The sequence below is a fragment of the Pseudorca crassidens genome, chromosome 20, assembly GCF_039906515.1.
Source record: "Pseudorca crassidens isolate mPseCra1 chromosome 20, mPseCra1.hap1, whole genome shotgun sequence".
NCBI lineage: Eukaryota > Metazoa > Chordata > Mammalia > Artiodactyla > Delphinidae > Pseudorca > Pseudorca crassidens.
In genome coordinates this window covers 20,555,258-20,574,432 of record NC_090315.1, presented here as the reverse complement: position 1 = coordinate 20,574,432, position 19,175 = coordinate 20,555,258, and the positions used below count along the sequence as shown (strand labels likewise).

Below are 19,175 nucleotides of genomic sequence, written 5' to 3'. Positions count from 1 at the left end.
TCTGCTCTCAAGACGGAGTTTAGCTCTTCCCAGAGCTTGGCAGGTACTAGGGCCTTTTTTCTCTTTTAGTAGTCAGTCACCAGGTCTGTGAAACAATAGGTGGACCAGGGGTTGGGGGCAGTGAAGTCCACCGAGCTGGAGTGGTCTGATTTGGAGAGAAGGAATCCTTCCAGATCTGCAGAGACCACAGCCCTGAGCTCTGCTGGGGAGGCCTTCCTGGGCTAACCACTGCCACCTAAGCTCTCCTTAGCACCCGGCAGAGAAGCAGCTCTTTGGTGGTTATCAATATTTTTTTTCCTTTTTGCAGAATGAAAATAGAACGAAGATGCCAGGGAGATCTGGGTCTTCATCATAACCCACCCTCTTTAACTATGTAAGATTTTGGTTAATTATAGAATTCTTGCTGCCTCAAACTTAAAGATACATCACTGATATTTTTTGCTAAATGTTGACGGCAGCGAATAGCTAAGATGTGGCATATTGATTTCTTGTTGTGAAGTGAGCTGTTCAAGCTCCATTTAAGATTTTCATCTTGCATGTAGCCCTGAGCACATCATAGCACCATAAATTAGTTAAATTGCACATTTATCACAAATGTTATTTTAAGATACTGCGTAAATGTGATGGCTGGAAGATATACAGTAGGACTGCAACAAGCCTGGGCTTGGGTGGGGTGAGGTCGGGGTCACCCACACACCTGTGATTAAAACCTCCCTCACTTGGCACCATCCCTCCTCCTCCCTGGACTCGTTTAAAGAGCTGACTTGGATGACCCATTCCTTCCTGCACTCACATTCTCTATTAACATCAACCGTAGGCGAACTAGTGCACAGCTGCATCGGCCTTGGAATACAACTTTAGATCTTCCCAACTGATCTCAGGAAAATCGGGGACATTCTGGGCTGTGAATGGAAGGCTCTTTTGGACAGTGGCCCACTCTCCAGCCAGGAGAGGGTTTGATGACCTTGAGAGTAAATGGCCCTGCATTTCCACGTGGGGTGAGGCCCTAGCCAGCCCCGCCTCCTGCCACGACGCATGGCTGGGAGACTGCCATCGTGCCGGGTTAGGTTTGCAGTCATGACTCAGGTCCTCCACTGCTGAGTTACTATGTTTCCTCTAAAGGCAAAATTAATTTCTGGGCCCCATTAACATGAGCAGTCCTTTCTTGGCTATGAGCCCCTGGGGACCAAATGAGTCATAGAATCTGCTACCTGCCTTGGCGATAAATCCTCACTTCTATACCCAAACTGAAGTCCTAAAGCTAACCCTGGGGGTGGGGTGAGGAGAAGAGGGGCAGGGCATCAGTTTCTCCTCCCAAACTGTAAAGGGGGGGCGGGGTTTCCAGCATCACTTGCACAAATCCCATCTCCCTTCAAGCCACATGGGCCCTGGTGGTGATGGAAGTGTTGTCAGTTTAATCTGTTAGATGCAGGACTTTGGATTCTAATAAACCAATGCTATATTTAACCTGTGAAAAATTCAAGAGTGGAAATCTGGGCTCCAGGATGTGGAGATGGGGAAGGCACGGGAGGGAGGGTGTCTCTGTCCCCTGAGCCGTTTCCAAGGGGAGCCGGCCCCCCAGGGAAACGTATGGTGTCCCAGGCCTCCTTCCAGGTAAGGGCGGACAGGGAGAAGAACTGCTCTTGGAGGGACTTCTGCGGCCACCCTGGAAGAGATGGGGAAGGGGACAAGGCCCGTGACCCAGAAGGGAAAGACCCGTCTGCACCGCCCGAGGGCAGAGCCCAACAGTGTGCCTGCATTACAAGGCGAGAGCAGAGCCAGCACACACCTCCCTACTTGCCAAAAACCCGTTTTAAACTCTAGTGAGGTTCTCTCTAAAGACCCGGAGAGAGATGGATTGCCGAGAGAAAGTAGAGCAGACAGAAATTTTGGCCTCATCTTGACACAAAGGGGTGGGAATGAACAGGAAAAAATGTAGGCGTGTTGCCGAACATCTCTGAAAGGGCTTAATTTAAATTTTTAATAAAAGCGTATATTTTTTTAACGTGGAGGTGTTTTATATATTACGTGGATGTAATACATCTCTCATTTGTATAATTCTAGGTTAGGAGCTACGATTCCACATAACTGCGAGAGTAGTCTGAATATAGTAATAAAGGTATTTTACAATTTTACATGATATGTTCCCAGCGTTTTGTTGGCATAATTTGCCAGGGTTAATAAAAGCTTGTGATTATCATATAAATGCTCTCCCCACCCCTCCCGTGGATGGGTTCAGGCTCCCCGCCCCCCTACACCTCGTTATCTGGGCCTGCTTTAGCACAAGAGAGACAGCGTGGACCCCAGGGTCCACCTGCCCAGCTGGGCTCTGTTTTCGGCTCCTTGAAAATCCCGAATCAACAGGAAGGAGCCGCCCTGCACTGAGTCTTCCAAAAACCTTTCTTCCCATCTCCCTCGAGCAGGGCTCTGGGCCCTGGCTTCGACTTCTCTCATGCAGATGGGAGACCAACCTCCGGCCCCGACGCAGGTCACCAGGTGTGACCGAAGCTCCACTACCGATGTCTGATAGCATCGCCTTCCCAGCGAGCATCTAACCTCACGGGAACATCTTCCTTTCTTTTCCATTTTTATTCTTGGGGAAAATTCTGTCCACGCCGCCTCTAAGTGAATGTTTGCTGCTCTCCAAACCCAAGGTTCACTAAAACTCCCCTGATTTACGGGCGGTTTCCGACTGCCAGCACCTGGCAGACACAGCAACCAACTCAGTCATAAACAGATCGCATACAATTTAATTTTAATGTGCTCGTTAGTCGTAGCACATTTCAGACATAATTGTGAACGCAACACAAAATTATAGCAAAAAGACAATTTTAATGCTGCCGTAGAAAAGAGGGTTATATGAAGAGTCACATAATGGTGGTTCATTGTCAACAACAAAACAGGGCACAGAGTGTCTGTGCTGTTTACATGCCAATATTTTATACATAGGTTCTCATATGGTGTCAGCTGTCAGTTACTTCTGCAAATTAACTGCCAAAAATGGAGAAGAACAGAATCACTTGGAGAGCCGGTAACCACGGGTTACCTTTCATAAGCCTAAAGATAAAGCTGCAGTGTGGGATCTTGGGAGAATAATTAGGAAGAACAAAACAGAAAGTTACCAATTGAAATAAAAAAAGGCATCCTACAATATGGAATAGCAACCAAGAGGGCTTATAAATAAGTAAAAGAGGTTATATCACAGAATGCCTCGTGACTTTTAAGCAAAGTATTACAGTACAAACATTTTAAAGGCTTTATCAATGTTTAGGAAATACAGTACAAGTTCTCTCTCTTTTTTTGTTCTTTTTTTTTTCCTTTTGAAATAGACTTACCCCTTTGAGCACTGAGTTTATTTTGAGCGTTTTTTTTTTTTTTTTGATTTCTAATAAATACCTTTAAAAATCATGTGCAAAATAGTTATGATGCTGCCACGGATGGATTTCCTGGCCTCGTTTATTCAGACTGCTCAGAACAAATGATAATATGATGCTAATAAATATGTATAATTTAAACGTGAACCTCTATCAATATAGATGTACTGTATAGCAAAACAAACAATCATACTTTGCTTTCAGATAATGTTTCTGTATACTTTATAAATGTTATCTGTGGTATCTTCTGTATAATTTACAATGTTTGCATGTAAAAAAACAAAACCCATAGACCTTAAAAAAAAAAAGAAAAAGAAATATACACTATACATAGGCATGGCTTATGCCCAGAGCATGGCAGGTACATAAAACACTGTTGCTATAAATGCAGGAAAAAAGGTCATTTACCCACAATCACATTTTTCATAAGAGAGTCTGAAATCTATACAATATATACATCTATGTTTCAATGTGAAAATAATATTCTTTTAAATTTCAAGGCGTGTTATACCCCTGCAGACCTGCATAAATGGAGGTTCATATTATTAATTATAACTAAGCTGGTAAGGAATTTAAAAAACAGAGCTTCATACATTATTATTCTTTTATTTTATTTTTTAACCAAATTAATGCAAAAGTGCTTCAAAGTACGCAGAGGGCTAAAGATGAAAGGGTGAAAAATGCCAGCACACTCGACCGCGTGGAAAAATGTGGCCGGTTTCGTCATAAATGCTTAATTAAACTGTCTGTTAATGCATGCAGCTTGAAGCATCGGGGGATGCTCACAACTAAATCCCATTTACACAAAGTTCCAAACACTTACCACTGCGTTTTAACCTTCATATTTTACCAGTGACAACAGCTGAGTATGCACCTCTATTAAACACTGTACAGTTATACAAAACAGTCCGGCCCAGAGTGATTCTCTGCAGTTAAAATAAGAACATGTGCCTAGAACAAGACAGAGGGGCCTTAAGGTGCCTGCAACAGTTTCCCTCAAAGCAAATCACAGTCGTTTTCATCAAAAGCAAACGCTACTGCTTCTCTAACTCGGAAACATACAGAAGGTGGTCCTCTGGGGATTTCCCGTGTGTTTTGCTGAGGTGAAGTTTAACCGCATGCTTGCTCGCAAAGGTCCGATTGCAAAGTTTGCACTGGTAGGAGGTCCCCAGGTCCTCCTCGGGGGAGGACGTCACCAGTTTTTCCGACGGTGACTTGGTTTGTGCTATCTGATTGTTAATCTGTTCGGTGGACAGTTTGGACAAATCCCGTAGCCGGAAGCCCAGGTGTGACTCGAGATGGCTGATGTACGTGGAGGGAGTCCTGATTTGTGACGCGCAGTCATTACAAAAGAACACGGGGTGGCCAGTGTCCAAGTTTTTGAGGAACTTTGTTCCACCTGTCCTTCGCAGCTGGTACTTCACGTTGGCCAGCCAGTGGCTGATGGTGGTCATGGAGAGCCCGGTGAACCTTGAGATGTGCATGCGCTCCTGGGGGCTCAGGTCCGACATGATGTACTTGCCCTCCGAGGTCTGCCGGAGGCTGGCGGCAAACTGGGCCTGGAGGATCAGCAGGTGCTGGGGGTTCCAGTTTGATTGGCGGCCCTTCCTCTTTTGCGCAGGCGTCACCTCCTCGGCCTCCTCCAGGGTGGCGCCGTCAATGTCAGACTTCTCGGAGATGCTGGAAGGGGTGGAGGACTTTGACGTGTGGCTCTCTGTCAAGTTCTTCAGCATATCGGATATATCTGACAAGGCGTTCTCGCGGAGCGGCGAGTTGGACATGAACGACACGACGGCGGACGTCTTTGCCGTTGTCACCGTGGATGAGGAGGTTGCTGGGGATGTGGACGTGGGTGACAAAAGCACTGAACCCAAAGGGCAGCCTTTGTCACTCTTCCCTTTTGTCAAGTCTATGGGTTGGTCGTTGCTGACGTGGTAGAAATAGCGGTCGAGGTGGTCCACCTTCTTGGACTGCAGGGGTGGGGGCGTGGCCACCGCTGCCTTCTCGGCCAGGCTGTTGCTCATCTTGAAGAGCATGCTCATGGGGTCGAGGGCAGGCAGGGAGGGCTTGGCAGCCTTGCCCAGGTGGATGTTCATGACCGACTGGAGGGCGCTCAGAGGGTTAACGAAGGGCTGCTCTGGCGGGTGGTCGGTGATGATGGCCGTGCTGCTGCTCAGGCCGCTGCTCAGGGGCTTCACCAGGTCCTTGCCGTTCTCCACCGGCTCTGCTGGGGGGCTCCCTTCCTTGCAGCCATCCCGCTGGGGGCTGGGGCTGTCCTCCTGGCTTTTGAAGCCCCCGTCGCTGGACGCCTCCATCCTGATGGGCTCGCTGATGTCGCTGCTGCACGGGGACGGGGTGGCCCGCTTGGGCGGAGAAAGCTTGCCCTCGGGCTCCTTCATTTTCTCCTCAACTTTGGCAACTTTCTCGGTGACCTTTTTCACCAGCTCCTCCATGGCGTGAAAGTTTGTCTTGGGCATGGGGGAAGTCTGGCTGCTGGGCGGAGAGATCAGGGTCTGGTTCTTTGTGGGGGACACGATGTCACTGTTGCCGAACATGGGCTTCAGGGCTGCGCTCTTCCCCGCGGAGCCCAGAGACAGCTTCATCATGTTGGGGAGCTGGTAGGCGGCGTGGATGCTGGGGTAGCCCCCCCAGCTGGGGGTGCCGTTCTGGGCCTTATTGATGGCAGACGTCACTGTGTTTTCTAGGGACTTGAGGATATCGAGCCCCCCCTTGGGACTCTCTTCTAAGTCGTTCTCAGTCAAATAGTGGTACTTGGAAGAGATGTCGTACTTCTCCTCCTCACAGGCCTTCTCCTTTTCCTTAGGCTTCTCGTCTGTGGCCACTTTCTCCTTGTCGGCCTCCTTCTTGACCTCCACGTTCAGTCTCGGGGAGGCGCTGGCGGGCGTGTGGGAGGGGGACGTGAAGGTGGTGGCGGCCAGGGGCACAGATTGCACCTTCTCATCCAGCAGGGTGGTGATGCTGGGCGCGACAGGCGTCTCCATGATGGGCTTCCCCTTCTTCATGGCCGAGTTGGTGACCTTGATGAAGTGGCCAGTCACCATCATGTGGGCCGTGAGCTCCTGCAGCGTGTCGTGCGAGCTGCCGCACTCCATGCACTTGAGGATCTGGGATTTGCGGGCCTCGAAGTGCCAGGCGTAGCTGGCCCCGTTCTGGTGGCCGTAGCGGTTATTTGGCGTGATGTATGGGTTGGAGTTCTTCTGAAGCACGTCGTTTGTGTCCGCCATGGCAGCTTTGGGGGTGCCGCCGGTGGAGTCCGGGGAGCTGGGGAGCTCCAGCTCCAGCGAGGCCTTCTTGCGAGTGGCAGGGATGATTTTGGCTGCGACGGGAGTGACAGGTTCCTTCAGAGGCACTTTTTGGTAGTGTTTCGTTTTGATCATGTGGACACTCAAGTCCTGGAGGGACTCGAACGAGTGGCCGCAGTACATGCACTTCAACACCTTCTGGGCGTCCTCCTTCCCTTCCATTTCCAGCAGCGAGCGTTTGCGGGGCTTGGACCAGCGCTTGGGGTTGTTGTTGTCAGTCTCGTGGTTGTCGTCGCGGTAGTGCCCCGTCTCGTTCATGTGCACCGTCAACTCCACCAGGGTGTCGTAGGCGGCGCTGCAGTCTTTGCAGCGGAACTTGCTGGCCCCCGTGAAGATGGAGCCGTAGAGCTTGCTGCTCTGCCGGTACAGCTGCACGGTGCTGAACAGGCTGGGCTCGGGCAGCACGCGGCTCTGTGACACCTGCTGCAGGGTCTTGGCCATGGCGCTCTGGTGCCAGTCGAAGCTCCCGCTGCCGCAGCTGCTGCTGCTACTGCTGCTGCTGCTGCAGCTCCCATTATTCTTCTCGGAGGACGGCTGGTGCAGGTTGAGGGTGAGGCTGGACCAGTACGAGTTGGAGAGGAAGTTGTTGTACACGGCCTTCATCTGCTCCAGGCTGTCCGACACGGTCGAGTCTTCCGGTGGGACCGCCACCTCCTTGGCCTCCTCTTCGTTCTTCATGGAGCCACTTTCAAAGTCGGCCATCCGGTCACTAGTCTCACTGATGTGGGACTCACTGTCCATCTCGTGGCTGGAAAACTCAGCCGCTGGGGAGTTCTGGTAGCTGGGGCAGGTCTTGCTGAGCTCCTTTTCTGGGCACATGTACTTAGCCGAGGGCTCCCCATCTGTCAGGCTCTCCTCTGGGTCTATATCTTCGTCTACCAGGGCGGCAGCCTTTAACTCATCTGAAACATAGGCTGCCGTGATAACAGGTGGGACAAGTGGGACAGAAAGAAGGGACACAGGGAGAAGGAGAGAAAGAAAGAAAGAAAGAAAGAAAGAAAGAAAGAAAGAAAAGCATTAGTCAGTGTTGATCTTACCTAGAGCATTTTCTCGGCTCTCGGGAAAACGCAGCAAAGCAGACAGGCACATTTATTTGTAAAATTAAATAGTTAAAATGTGGTGTTTCTTTGGAGCAAAAAAAAAAAAAATCTGCTCTTCAAACATAATTTGCCACCTTATTCTTCTCAAGGGGCAACAGCTTGAAATTAAAACTAAATTTGAAATTAATGAAGCACATTCTGGAGGTGGCATTCATTTCTAAAGTAATAAATTACTTGTATCAACCTCAGAGACAGCAGTTCCTGTCTGTCAATTAATATGTCTTATGCTTCTCCTACCCCTAATGCATTTCTTAACAGACAGATTCACAATTTAAATTAAGCAAGCATTTTTTACTCATTACATTTTTGAGGCTCAACCTTTAATAAATATAAAGCACAAAAACATCAATACAATTTTTACAAAGTAAAAAGAAAGTACATCAATTGCGATAAATTAAAAACAAGGTTTTGGGGCTTTTTTTTCTTTCTGCCTTCTGAAAAAGTAGGTCTTATCGAAGCTTAAAGGAAGTTTCCTTATAGAAGCTTGGACAGGTGTTGGTTTGTTCTAGATGGGAAGGAAGACTCTGACCCGCCACCACCCAGCCCTGGCCGTGTCCTCCATGTGTACACTCAGCCGTTCTCAGCAACCGGCACACACACCATCCATGCAGAATTATGTCAGAACAAGTTCAGGCAAATTGGTATGCGGTGCTCATTGCTGCTGTATAAATATATACAAGACCTTCCAGTGGACCTTACAAATGTCAAAGTGTTTGCTCTTTAGACTGCTTTGTCAATATTTACTCAGCATAAGCTTCATGGGCATCCAACAGGGATCCTGTCTTTCTGGAAGCAGTGTAACTGGGGATGGAAATCCAGCCTGTGCTTCCGAGCAGGTGGAGGTGCTCTGAGCAGGGCTGAGCAGCCGTGGGTTCTGGAAGACACGCTCCAGAGATGCAAAGCCAGGAGAACACTTGCATTCATGGAATGGAGCGATTTTGTTTTTTCATTCTTTTGTATTCAATGACTCTGGTTTTTCCTTACTGGAGCTTGCCTGACACTGTAAACCAAGTTGGGTTGATCTCGTGAAAATTAGGCGTGGCCAGCCCTGCGGTGAGTGACAATGTTAGGGCAGAAAAGGAGTGAAAAGTCATTTCTTGTCAGCTCCTCAATACCTGTTTGCTTCTAAAGGCCAGTGGCTGAGTGTGTGAGGCTGCTGGAATGGCACAGTGCTAACTGCATGGCTGACTAAAAGCTCCTAGGAAAGAAAAGGAAACTTTGTTTGTGGAATTCACTCCCATAACTTTAATAAAGATCGGGGCCCCAAATCAATTTCACACCAGAAAAAAAAAACAAAAAACAGTGAAATGACTCAAAGAAGATTCCCAGGAAGCCACACAGATATTTCCCCTGGCTCTTCCTTCCAGGTCATGTGTGATCTTCTTCTTTCCTAAGACCCCGTTGAGCACCAAGATTTCTAAACTGAAACTACCGACATCCCAACACCGAGGTGATCTGAATTTGGATGGGAAGAGTGTCCCAGGTACACACATTCGGATCAGCTGTAGAGGCAGGGATGCTTCTGCTTATATGCAAACAGTGAAACAAGAGTCTTGGGCTGGAGCTGTGGAATGTTCTTCACAAATGACCAGAAGAAAGTGCCCTGCTCCGGTCAGCTGTGGTGAACCTTCAGTTTAAGGCCATGCACTTGGAGCTGACATGGCAAACAAGCTCTTTTCCTAGGGCCAGGGCCACAGTGGATAGCGGACTATGGTACTGGTCACAAGGGGGAAGATGAACGCTCTTGTTGGGAAAGGAAGAGGAAAATAAAAAGGAAAGAAGGTATCTCCCCCTCTGCACACCATCCTCGGCTTCAGCACACTCAAACCCCACAACAGGGCTCGCAGGTCTGCAGGGAGGGGAGCTGGGGGCAAAGTGACCAAGAATCGCAGTTTGACTGGAACTCTCCTGGTTTCAGCACCGAAAGTTCCACATCCCGGGGATCCTCTCAGTCCTGGGCAAACACCCCTGGCCAGGGGACACCCAGCAGAACCAAGTCAGAGCATCCAGGCAGATCTGCATTACTCTCGCAGAGGAGCTAGAGCAGGGCGATGTGGGTCTGAAATGCACTGGGTGCGAGTAGGTATAACGTTTGCATCCAAGGGGCCTCATTTGGAACACTGAGTCTTTAAGGAAGGGGAAAACCACAATGGCCTGTGTCCCTGCCCAGCCCCGTGTGAACAGGGTAGATCCCAGAGGCCCCTTCTCTCCCGGAGATGGCCCTGGGAGCCACGGTCCGCAGCGTGAACCACACCCATCACGGCTCCCATGGAATTCAGTCTAGGAGAGGCAGGAATCCAGAAATGGCCCCATCTGGCCACGAAAGGAGAGACACACCAGGCAGGCAAAAGAAGCCAGAGCTAACGGCGGACATGAATGAGCCCAATGTGGCATGAAGACCACCAGCTAAGGGAATACTGGTGGCTCTGCTGGTCCACCTCCCACCCAGGGGCAGCGTGGCCCCCGTGGAAGCCGCGGCACGGTGTGGGGAGCACAGCAGGCTGTCTGGAGCGCCCCCCATAGCACACACACGCACCATCATCGGCCTGGCAGGCTCCCACCCTGAGCTGGCCCCCAGCGAGCCCCAATATACCTTGTAAATCGCACAGCAGTACCAGAATGTCATCAGTCTGATGACTGAGGAGGAAATGAATATTGAAAGAAAAGTAAGGCCAACCTCCCCTGGTGGGAACCAAATCCTACTCTGAGGAAAATTAAAAAGCTGCGGGGCCAAGAGGCCCTGGATCCTGGGAGACGTGGCATCACCCCACACACCCCCCTTGTCATGGTTTCTGAGGCTCTTACAAGCACCGTTGCACACTGCCCTGACAGGGACCTCACCACCTCCTAAAACAGCCCCTTGCTTTTCAGACCCAACAGGGAGAAGTACTTGGAGGGCAAAGCACGAATCCTTCTGCTATGTTTTGCAATAATTGCACTCCTCCGAGAATATCACATCCACTCTCGATGACTGAACTTCAAACAGTGGTGAGAAAGCTGAAACGGGCCCAGAGAGATGGCAGAGGGGATGAAGGGATGGAAAGGTTCATTCATTCCACTAATTCTGATCGCGTCCCACGCCTGCCAGGATATCCTTTTCTTTCTCTCGGCCTCCATTTCCCCATGTGTAAGTGACAGGGCAGTGCGGCCTGATCTGTAAGGCCCTCCTCCTCTACTTCTCTGTTTCGTGGCTTTTCTGAGGAAAGGGTAAAGAAGTGAGGCAAAGCCCACTTGCTCTGGCTCATCCCCTCCACGCGCTGCTCCTGACAGGCACGCAGCCGTTAAGTCACTCCTTTGTCCCTTCTGCTCTGCACTAACCAGCAAAGTCCCCAGCCGGAGAGAAGGAAGAACGTCCTCACTGGGACAGGGGATGCCCCAGATCAGGCCAGGAGGGGAGGGGGACTGGGTGTCTCCATCACAGACTGGGTGGGCAGTGAGAGGTCAACAGGGGGCTGGGGGGGCACTGGGTGAGAAGCCAGCCCCACCGAGGTGGCCATCAGGGGTCCCTCCTGTCAGGGAGCCGATGGCAGGCCCTGTCCCCGGCTTGGACCTGACAGGTAATCGCGCACAGGTAATCAGGCCTTGGGAGGCTTCGCTACTGTGGACGGTTATTTTGATCCCTGCTGCTATTTAACTTTCTGCTTAACTTTCTCCTTCTGCTCCTGTCTGGATTCTCCAAGGCCAAGGGCCCACCGTACTATTAAAATCCTGCACGTAGTAGGTGAGCAACAGACACTTACTCCCTGCTTCGGAAAGAGAATGATTGGAGGTCACGTCCAGCAGCAAGATGCTTGTTTCCAGCCTCTGTTCCCTCCGACCCCAGCATCTCTCACCCCTCCTCAAGGAACCCCTGACTCCAGCCCCAGCCCCTTCCCTCTGTTCTCCAGACAGAAGCCACCGGATCCTTATCATTCAGCGGGTGGGTAACGCCCCACCCCCACCCGTGGAACACCCACAGTGACCTCCCATTGCCCCAGAGTCCTCCACCATCTCGGCCCTACTTCCTCTCCAGCCTCTCGGCTTCTAGAACGTGCCAGAGCTTCTAACTCTGCACTGCTGCCTCCTGTGCTGGAAACCCTGGGGCAGATTCAAAGAGGAGGGGGAGCCATCTACCCCTCCCTGGGCTTCAGTGGAATGTAATATCTGGGGAAGGGGGCTTCTCGACCCCAACTTTGTCCCCTTCGCACGCCACCCACTCCCTTCTTTTTACAAGGCACACCACTGAAATCTCTAGCTTACAGCAGATGTTCCAGGGTGTTCCAACAGACTGTCAGCTTCATGGGGTCAGGACCAGCCGTGCCCGCCCCCCCAAATCTGCTGCAACCCTACCGTCTGGCCCAGAGTAGCCACTCAACACACGTCCACAGAATGAATGAGTGAATGAATGAATGAACACCATAGATGACTTCTTCAAACCTCCTGAACAGTTGCCAGAACATCTAGATGGGTCCAGACACCAGCTGGCCCCAGAGAAAGCAGGCGTGCTGGGGTCTGATCCGAAGTCCTTCCTGGGTCCGTTTTCTGAGCATAAGTGGCATGAGGACCGGCCTCTGGGGGACAGGATGACAGAACCCTCCACTGAGGAAGAGGGGAGGAAGCCCCCCAGGGGTGGAGTCACCCCTGGCTGTGCCCACATCCCAGTACACCTCTCCAAGAATGCATCAGCACCACTGTTTTCTCTTGAACAAAAACTATTAAAATAGAGACCTCTGCTGCCGCTTCCAGCACAGGAGGCCCTGAACTGTCAGGGGGAGGGGCTCGCATTCCAACCAAATCATCAGCTGCAAAGATGCAAAGAAACACACGAGAGTGGAGACTCAAGGAAGGATGGACTGGGGCCCGTGTTTCATTTTTCCCCAAGTCGCTCAGTGGAAAAAGTTCCTCTCCAAGAGGTGAACCCATACCGATTGCTGTGACTGCTTCCCTATTGCATCCCCACCTGCTCTCCCCTTCAAGGAAATGTAAGCTCTTCAGGCAGCAAGACGTCAATCCAACACCCCAAAGCTGAGGGCCAAGGACACAGTTTTGGACAACTGGATGAACTCAAGAACTTGGCATGCCCAGAACCAAACGGGACTCTTGAGCAGAGATGCACGTTCATGAGAAACAAAAAGCTCTCACACTTACAAAGGCTTTCTACAAAGTTCCACAGCCCAAGGCCCTGGAATGTCAAGCGATGAAAAAACCACACTCCTACCTAATATGTGCATGTTTATGAACCATTTGCACATTCACTGCATTTGATCCTTTCAATGGTCCTGGCAGGTGGACAAAATGATTTCCCTTTTGCAGCCTAGGAAACTTCAGTTCCAACAAGTTAAATGGGACACTCCCAAGCCCTCTGTGGGGACCCCTCAGGAGTCAGGACTCCCCTCAGGAGTCAGTATAAAGGGGATTTGACTAAACTCCTGAGGGAATCACACAGAAGGAGCATGGAGTGAGCTTCTGCCGCATCAGAGCCTTCCCTGATGCCCCATCCCCGTTGGACCCCACGCCTGCCCCTCCAGGAGGGTCCTGAGTCCCCTCCCACAGCTCCCTGGGGCTCGTACCTTCCAAGACGTGGCCACAGTGACAGCGGACTGTCCAAGGAGTGAGGAGCCAGCCAGTGCAGCAATCAGAAGGTCTGGAGGCAGCGGCAACCTCATTAATATTTATTATCATCATTAAATAAACCCAACCGCTAGGTAAAAAGGAATGAATACTTTTGATATAAATAAAAAACAGTAAGCTGGGCCATAATGGAATTCATTTCTGGGCAAGTGGGAACTACCTTCATCACACTGTTGTGCAAACAAGGAGATGAAGGAACTGAGGGGTGTCCCTGTGGGGATGGGTCTCCAGCCGCGGGGCGGGGGGCGGGGCCTGGGATGGGGGTAGGGCGGCACTGGAGGGAGCTGGAGAGAAAGGAAAGAGGGCGTGGCTGCGCCCTGCTCCCAGAAGCAATTTCAAAGTAAACTGTCCTGCGGATTTTTGCATTTTCTGGGCTGAAATGAGGGTTCTGTAGTTATAACCCTGTTTTCAAATTCCCAAGACTGCCTGGGAAGATGAATTACTGGCTAAAGCGTCCTGGGCCCCCCCTCTCCCCTCTCTTCGGGACAGGTGGCCCATTCAAGGTACAAGAGCACCTCCTCTTGTACCTTGAATGGGCATCCTCCATCCTCAGTGACTGCGATGGAGGGGGAAGAAGAGGCAGGGAGAGGAGGGGGTGGGGCTGAAGAAGGACAGGGCTGGAGAAGGGTGAGGAGAGAGTGGGGGGCAGGGATCAGAGCGAGAACAACGGGAGAAAGATGCGGGAAAGAGGGAAGAATCCACCAGGACTAGGATGGTGCTGGGAAGGGGCAGAGAGAGAAACTGAGACAGAAACAAAGAGGTAGAGAGAGACAGAGACAGAGATACAGAAAGAGGCAGAAAGACAGAGACAGAGATGGAGAGAGATAGAGACAGAGAGAGACCCCCAAGGGCAGTGAGAGAAGGAGAGAAAGAAAACCAGTGATGGAGATTTGAGAAGAGGTAGAAAGAAGAGATTATTCTAGCGGTGAGGACAGTAAGGAGAGGGCCTGAGCTGGGGGTCCTGGTGCAGGACTGGTGCGGGGAGAGGGGCCCTGGGGTGCTGCTGGGGGTCAGCTCCCCGGCTGGAGACCCAGGTCTTGTCTCAGACTCTCCTGACCACTCAGATTTTCAAGACATAAGGTGACTTTTTGTTTTAAGGGTAATTTAACCATCTGAGGACACGACCAAGAAGGCAGTTAAAATGTTCAGCCAACCCTGGTGTGCAGAGCAAGGGGACGCAGCTTGGGGACAGAGGTTGCTTCTGCCCCAGAGACGATCTGGGCCATCCTGGGCGGAGGACACCTGGCCAGGGGAGCCCAGGAGGAGCAGGCCCCAGAGCCCAGGGCCTCAGCAACCCGCAGGAGCCCCTCTCAGACCCTCACACAAATGATCACATTCGAGACTTGACTTGGAACTGCCCAGAAGACAGGCGTGGGCAACATGCCTGAAACTGGACAGCTTGTGAAGAAGGCTGTTGGCTCTGGACACCGGCTCAGGGCTCATGCACGCCAGTCTCTGTAGACCCTATTCCTGACCTCCCTTCACAGCCAAGGCCACTCCGCCTGGTTCGTGAATCAAATTCAAGTAGAGTTTTTTGTGTGTGTGTTTTCTTGCGGTACGCGGGTCTCTCACTGTTGTGGCCTCTCCCGTTGCGGAGCACAGGCTCCAGATGCGCAGGCCCAGCGACCATGCCTCACGAGCCCAGCCGCTCCGCGGCATGTGGGATCTTCCCAGACCGGGGCACGAACCCGTGTCCCCTGCATCGGCAGGCAGACACTCAACCACTGTGCCACCAGGGAAGCCCTCAAGTCGAGTTTTAATAAACACCCTGCCTAAAGGCCTAGGGAGGCCCGAGTCCTCTCAACCGTTCTAGCTGTGCTTGGACGCAGAAATACACCAAGATCATCACAGGTGTCTCGGTCACCTCTGAAGCCCTCCCCTCCCCTCCACACCTGGGCCCATAACAGAGCAGACTCCCAATAACAACAGGGGTGGGCTGGTGGGAAGTCCCAGTAGCCCCACCTGGAGAGGCGGCCATGAAGGTGCCACCCTGGACTCCAAGAGGACCCGCCGTTTTTGTTGGTGTTCCCGTGTTGTGCGTTTTTCTGTTCAGCTGAGTGATGTCACAGACAATGAACCTGGGTCTCAGCCCCTGCTCTGCCCCATGGTGTCCATGTGGCCATGAGACTGACTTCAAGTCTCTGGGCTCCAGTTTTTTTCCCCACGAATGGGGGCGGTGTGTGTGGGGGCACAAGTGATGCCACACCCACCTCCCAGGTGTTTGCAAAACAACAAGGAAGTCACAAGCAGTGAGCAGAAAGGACTTTCCCAAGTGAAAAGGGCTCTACGAGCACAGGTGCACCGACTCCATGGAAGTACACAGGCCCATCCTGCAGTCCCCACACCCAGGAGGCGGGTCCTGGGACAGCCTCTGGGCTGAGTCCTACGCTTGTCAAGACAGGCCTCTGAGGTGATGGACCCCAAACCTCCAGATTCTCCAGCTGCCTTTCAGGAAGAGGGGCAGCGGGGACCAGCAGAGAGCCCTGCTGAGGTGAGAGGTGCCCATGGGGCATGTGTTCTTCTCCCCATCCCTCTGGCGGCCTGAAGGTGTGGGCTGTGGGAAAGGAAGCAAGCCAGAGAGGAAGGGGAGGGAGGAGGGAGGGAAATGAAGCGCAAGGGAAGGAGAGAGAGGAAGGGGGAGACATCCATCGGATTCACGGGCTTCGAAGTTAACATCCCTGACCCAGCACGTGCCTCCCCCCAGGCCTGGGCCATCCTCAAGCCCCGCTCTACCCACAGCCACACCCACCACTGCCCCACCCCCCCCACCCCCCCACCCCCGGCTGTCTTGATTCCCAGTCTCCGCCCATCCCTGGGGGCGTGGTTAGAGTCAGGTGACCTTCTGCGATAGGAGCCACCAGAGGCCCACAGCCCTCTGGCTGCCTGTGTCCCTGCAGCCTCCGGCCCCCAGCCTGGCCACCTCCTCCGGGCTGAGTGCAGCCCCACTTCAGGTCAGCTTCTGCCTTGAGTCATCTCTTCACGGGAGAAAGAGCTCAAAGTTCCCAGAAAAAGGTCACCTAAATTACACCTTGTTCTAAACACACCTGGAAATTCTAGCCAGATTGATCCATTCTACACAAGAATTTCTGCTTTACGAAGGGCTCACACGAAGTGCACTGTGCCCCTCTGGGTTTTCTTTACACAGGTCTCTCTTCTGTGCGCATGTGTTGCACACCTAATTGTGACAGGGACGGGAGGGCTCCTTTGTGAGTGTAGCCACATGGGCAGCATCTTCCCTGTCTGGTGCAGCCTGATTTGGGGCCCAGAGTTATCCCCCGGTGTTCTGAGAGCCCCTAAAGTAAGCTGCCAGGATCTCTGGAAGGTGTGAGAAGCAATGAGACAGGCAGGGTGCTCAGACCTGGGCCAGCGATGACCAACACGCTCCCAGCTCCCTGATGCTTAGGGGTCCTGCAGAAGGTGGAAATCCAGATGGGGTACACCCTGCTGGCTGCTGACCGGGAGGGGATTCCAAGGAGAAGCACTCTGATGGGAGACTTCCTTTTGGTGCCAAGAGAGCCAGGCGATGGCAGAAGGAAGTGAGTGATGGAGTGGAGGGGAGCTTAGCTAAACGCGCTGGGTAATATAAAGGCGATTAGATTGAGTTGTTGGGCCTCCGTTAGGATATTAAATAGGCAGCAGAGAAAGAAAACTGATTCTAGAGGAGTGTTCATGGCTGGTACCCAGGAGGTCACAACCCGGCAGAGAACACGAGTCTTCTCCATCCACCCGGCCACCTGGAGTCACAAGAGATGTCACCCAAGCCATCTGGGGTGACAGAGGTCACAGTCTCTGGGGACAAAGAGAAAATGGCATTCTTGGATGGTACCAGGGAGACCAGGGGCCTCCCAGGAACCAGGAGAATCCCAAAGGGCCAAAGCTGGGCAGGGAGGAGGCTAGGGTGCAAGGGTTGGCTGTGGGGGAAGGAACTGGTGGCTGAAGCTGTAATGGTCAGGACTTCTCTGGAAGGCTGGCCGCGGCGGGATGACAACCTCGCCTAGATTGATTGTTCTTCCCACTAGCAAGGTCAGGAATATTAATTTTGTACATGTTAATTTGATGTAATGTGCGACACGAATGCTTGTTCAGTTGGGTATCACTGTGTTAATAAACCTGCGATGCTTTCATGCCAAGAAAGGCATGGCATTAGCTGATTGGTGAATCAAGCCAGTGTGAATAAGGCAACGTCGCCCTTCAGCAGAGCCAGAGTGGCCAGTAGTTGCTCAGGCCATAATGGGCTGCTGCAGATTCTCTAGGAGGCCAATGACAGAGAGGCCCAGGGGACACCTCCCCGCTGCTGCTGGAAACCCCAGCCCATCCTGAAGATTCGGTATCCAGGCCAAGTCCTGTTCCTCTAGATGTGGTGGTGAGGCCGGGAGCCTCCAGAAGCCGAACCTGGAGCCGCCACTGCCCACCAGGTCAAGAAAGACACTTCCGGGGCTTGTCTCCTTGGATTCTTGTTGCCGTGAAAAGGCCTCATTCAGCCATCTCAGCAGCCCCTCTGGACAACCTCCCTCCCCTTCTCAGGACCCTCCCCACGGGAGAGATGGATCAGACAGAGGAAGCCAGGAAGCTGGGAAGCTCCTGAGATGAGACAGGGAAGCCAGATCCCTCCGTTCTGAAACCACACTCATCCTACTGCAACCTCACCACAAAGAAAAATAAACGTAGCAAGGACACACTCACATTCAAAGCAATTGCCTCAAACAAACCTTCAGATAATAGAGAGTAAATAAATGTTAGTTCAGGGACCAACTGAGTCACCTCTGTCCTTGGCTTCAAGCACATATGAACCATTGGGTGAATCAGCAGTGGTCCCTACACCAGCTCTCACAGAGGACCTATACTCTCACTCCCCGTGCCCCACAGGAGTGCTGAACCCACCCTGGAGCTGACAAGGCAGAACCTTAATCCCTGTGTTGATGAGGGTGGCTAGGCTGACACCCCAGTCAGTTCGGCTTAGGAAGCAGTGACGGTTCATCAGGCAAAGCATGGCTTCTGAAGGTAAGTCCTTGCAAGAGTGGCGAAGGAAGTAAAGCTTGCTGTGGGCGCCATATTCCCTTTTCTGTTTCTGAGCTCCATATATTTCCTAGTTTCCTGCCTACCTGGAGTAAAAAAAAAAAAAAAAAACCTCTAGGGTCTGAACCTCTTCCCTATAGCCTTTTTCTCTGTTATTCTCTGTTATTCCACAAAACCCATAAGGTAAATCCTAATCTGTAATGGATCTAGTAAATTAGAAGAGTAACTTCATCCAAAGAACACATTTCACAACACAAAGAACACATCACCTTGGTGGGATTTCAGACAGCAGCAAATAGGACTCAGGAGAATTAGGGGCAGGGGATGTGCTGGGACACCATAAACAGTGGTCAATCTCGATAACGGCTAAGAAGAGTTATGCCTTACGCACCTTCAGCTCTGGAGCACAGGATCTCCTGGAGGAGGACAGAGTGACCTCACGGGGTAGCTTTGGTCCCCTGTGAGGCAGCTGTGGAACAAAGTGGAACTCTTACCTGTCTGCACGCTCAGTGATCTCAAGACCCAGGGCAACTACAGTTGAAAATAGGGCAATGGGTTGGGGAAAATTTGGGACAGTTCTTACAATGGTCCTCTTCAAAATGGGCTGTACATATACAATTCAAACTTTTCCTGAGCTTTACTGGCTGTTCTCCATAGCATCTAAAGAGTTGTAGGAGGGAGAAGGTCAACGGATGACTTTTTTGAAAGAGTAATCAAGATTTACTTGGAAGAGGAGGCAATTGATCTACCTA

The 19,175-nt window shown here is 51.6% G+C and overlaps 1 protein-coding gene across 1 annotated transcript in view; it reads right to left on the bottom strand.

Moving 5' to 3' along the window:
- Positions 1-2,812: 2,812 nt before the first annotated feature.
- TSHZ3 (teashirt zinc finger homeobox 3) overlaps positions 2,813-19,175 on the bottom strand; it is a 69,410-nt gene continuing 53,047 nt past the window's right edge. Inside the window, exon 2 of the mRNA XM_067720385.1 lies at positions 2,813-7,611. Coding sequence (XP_067576486.1) covers positions 4,409-7,611 — 3,203 coding nt within the window. The 3' untranslated portion in view covers positions 2,813-4,408. The remainder of the gene's footprint in view (positions 7,612-19,175) is intronic.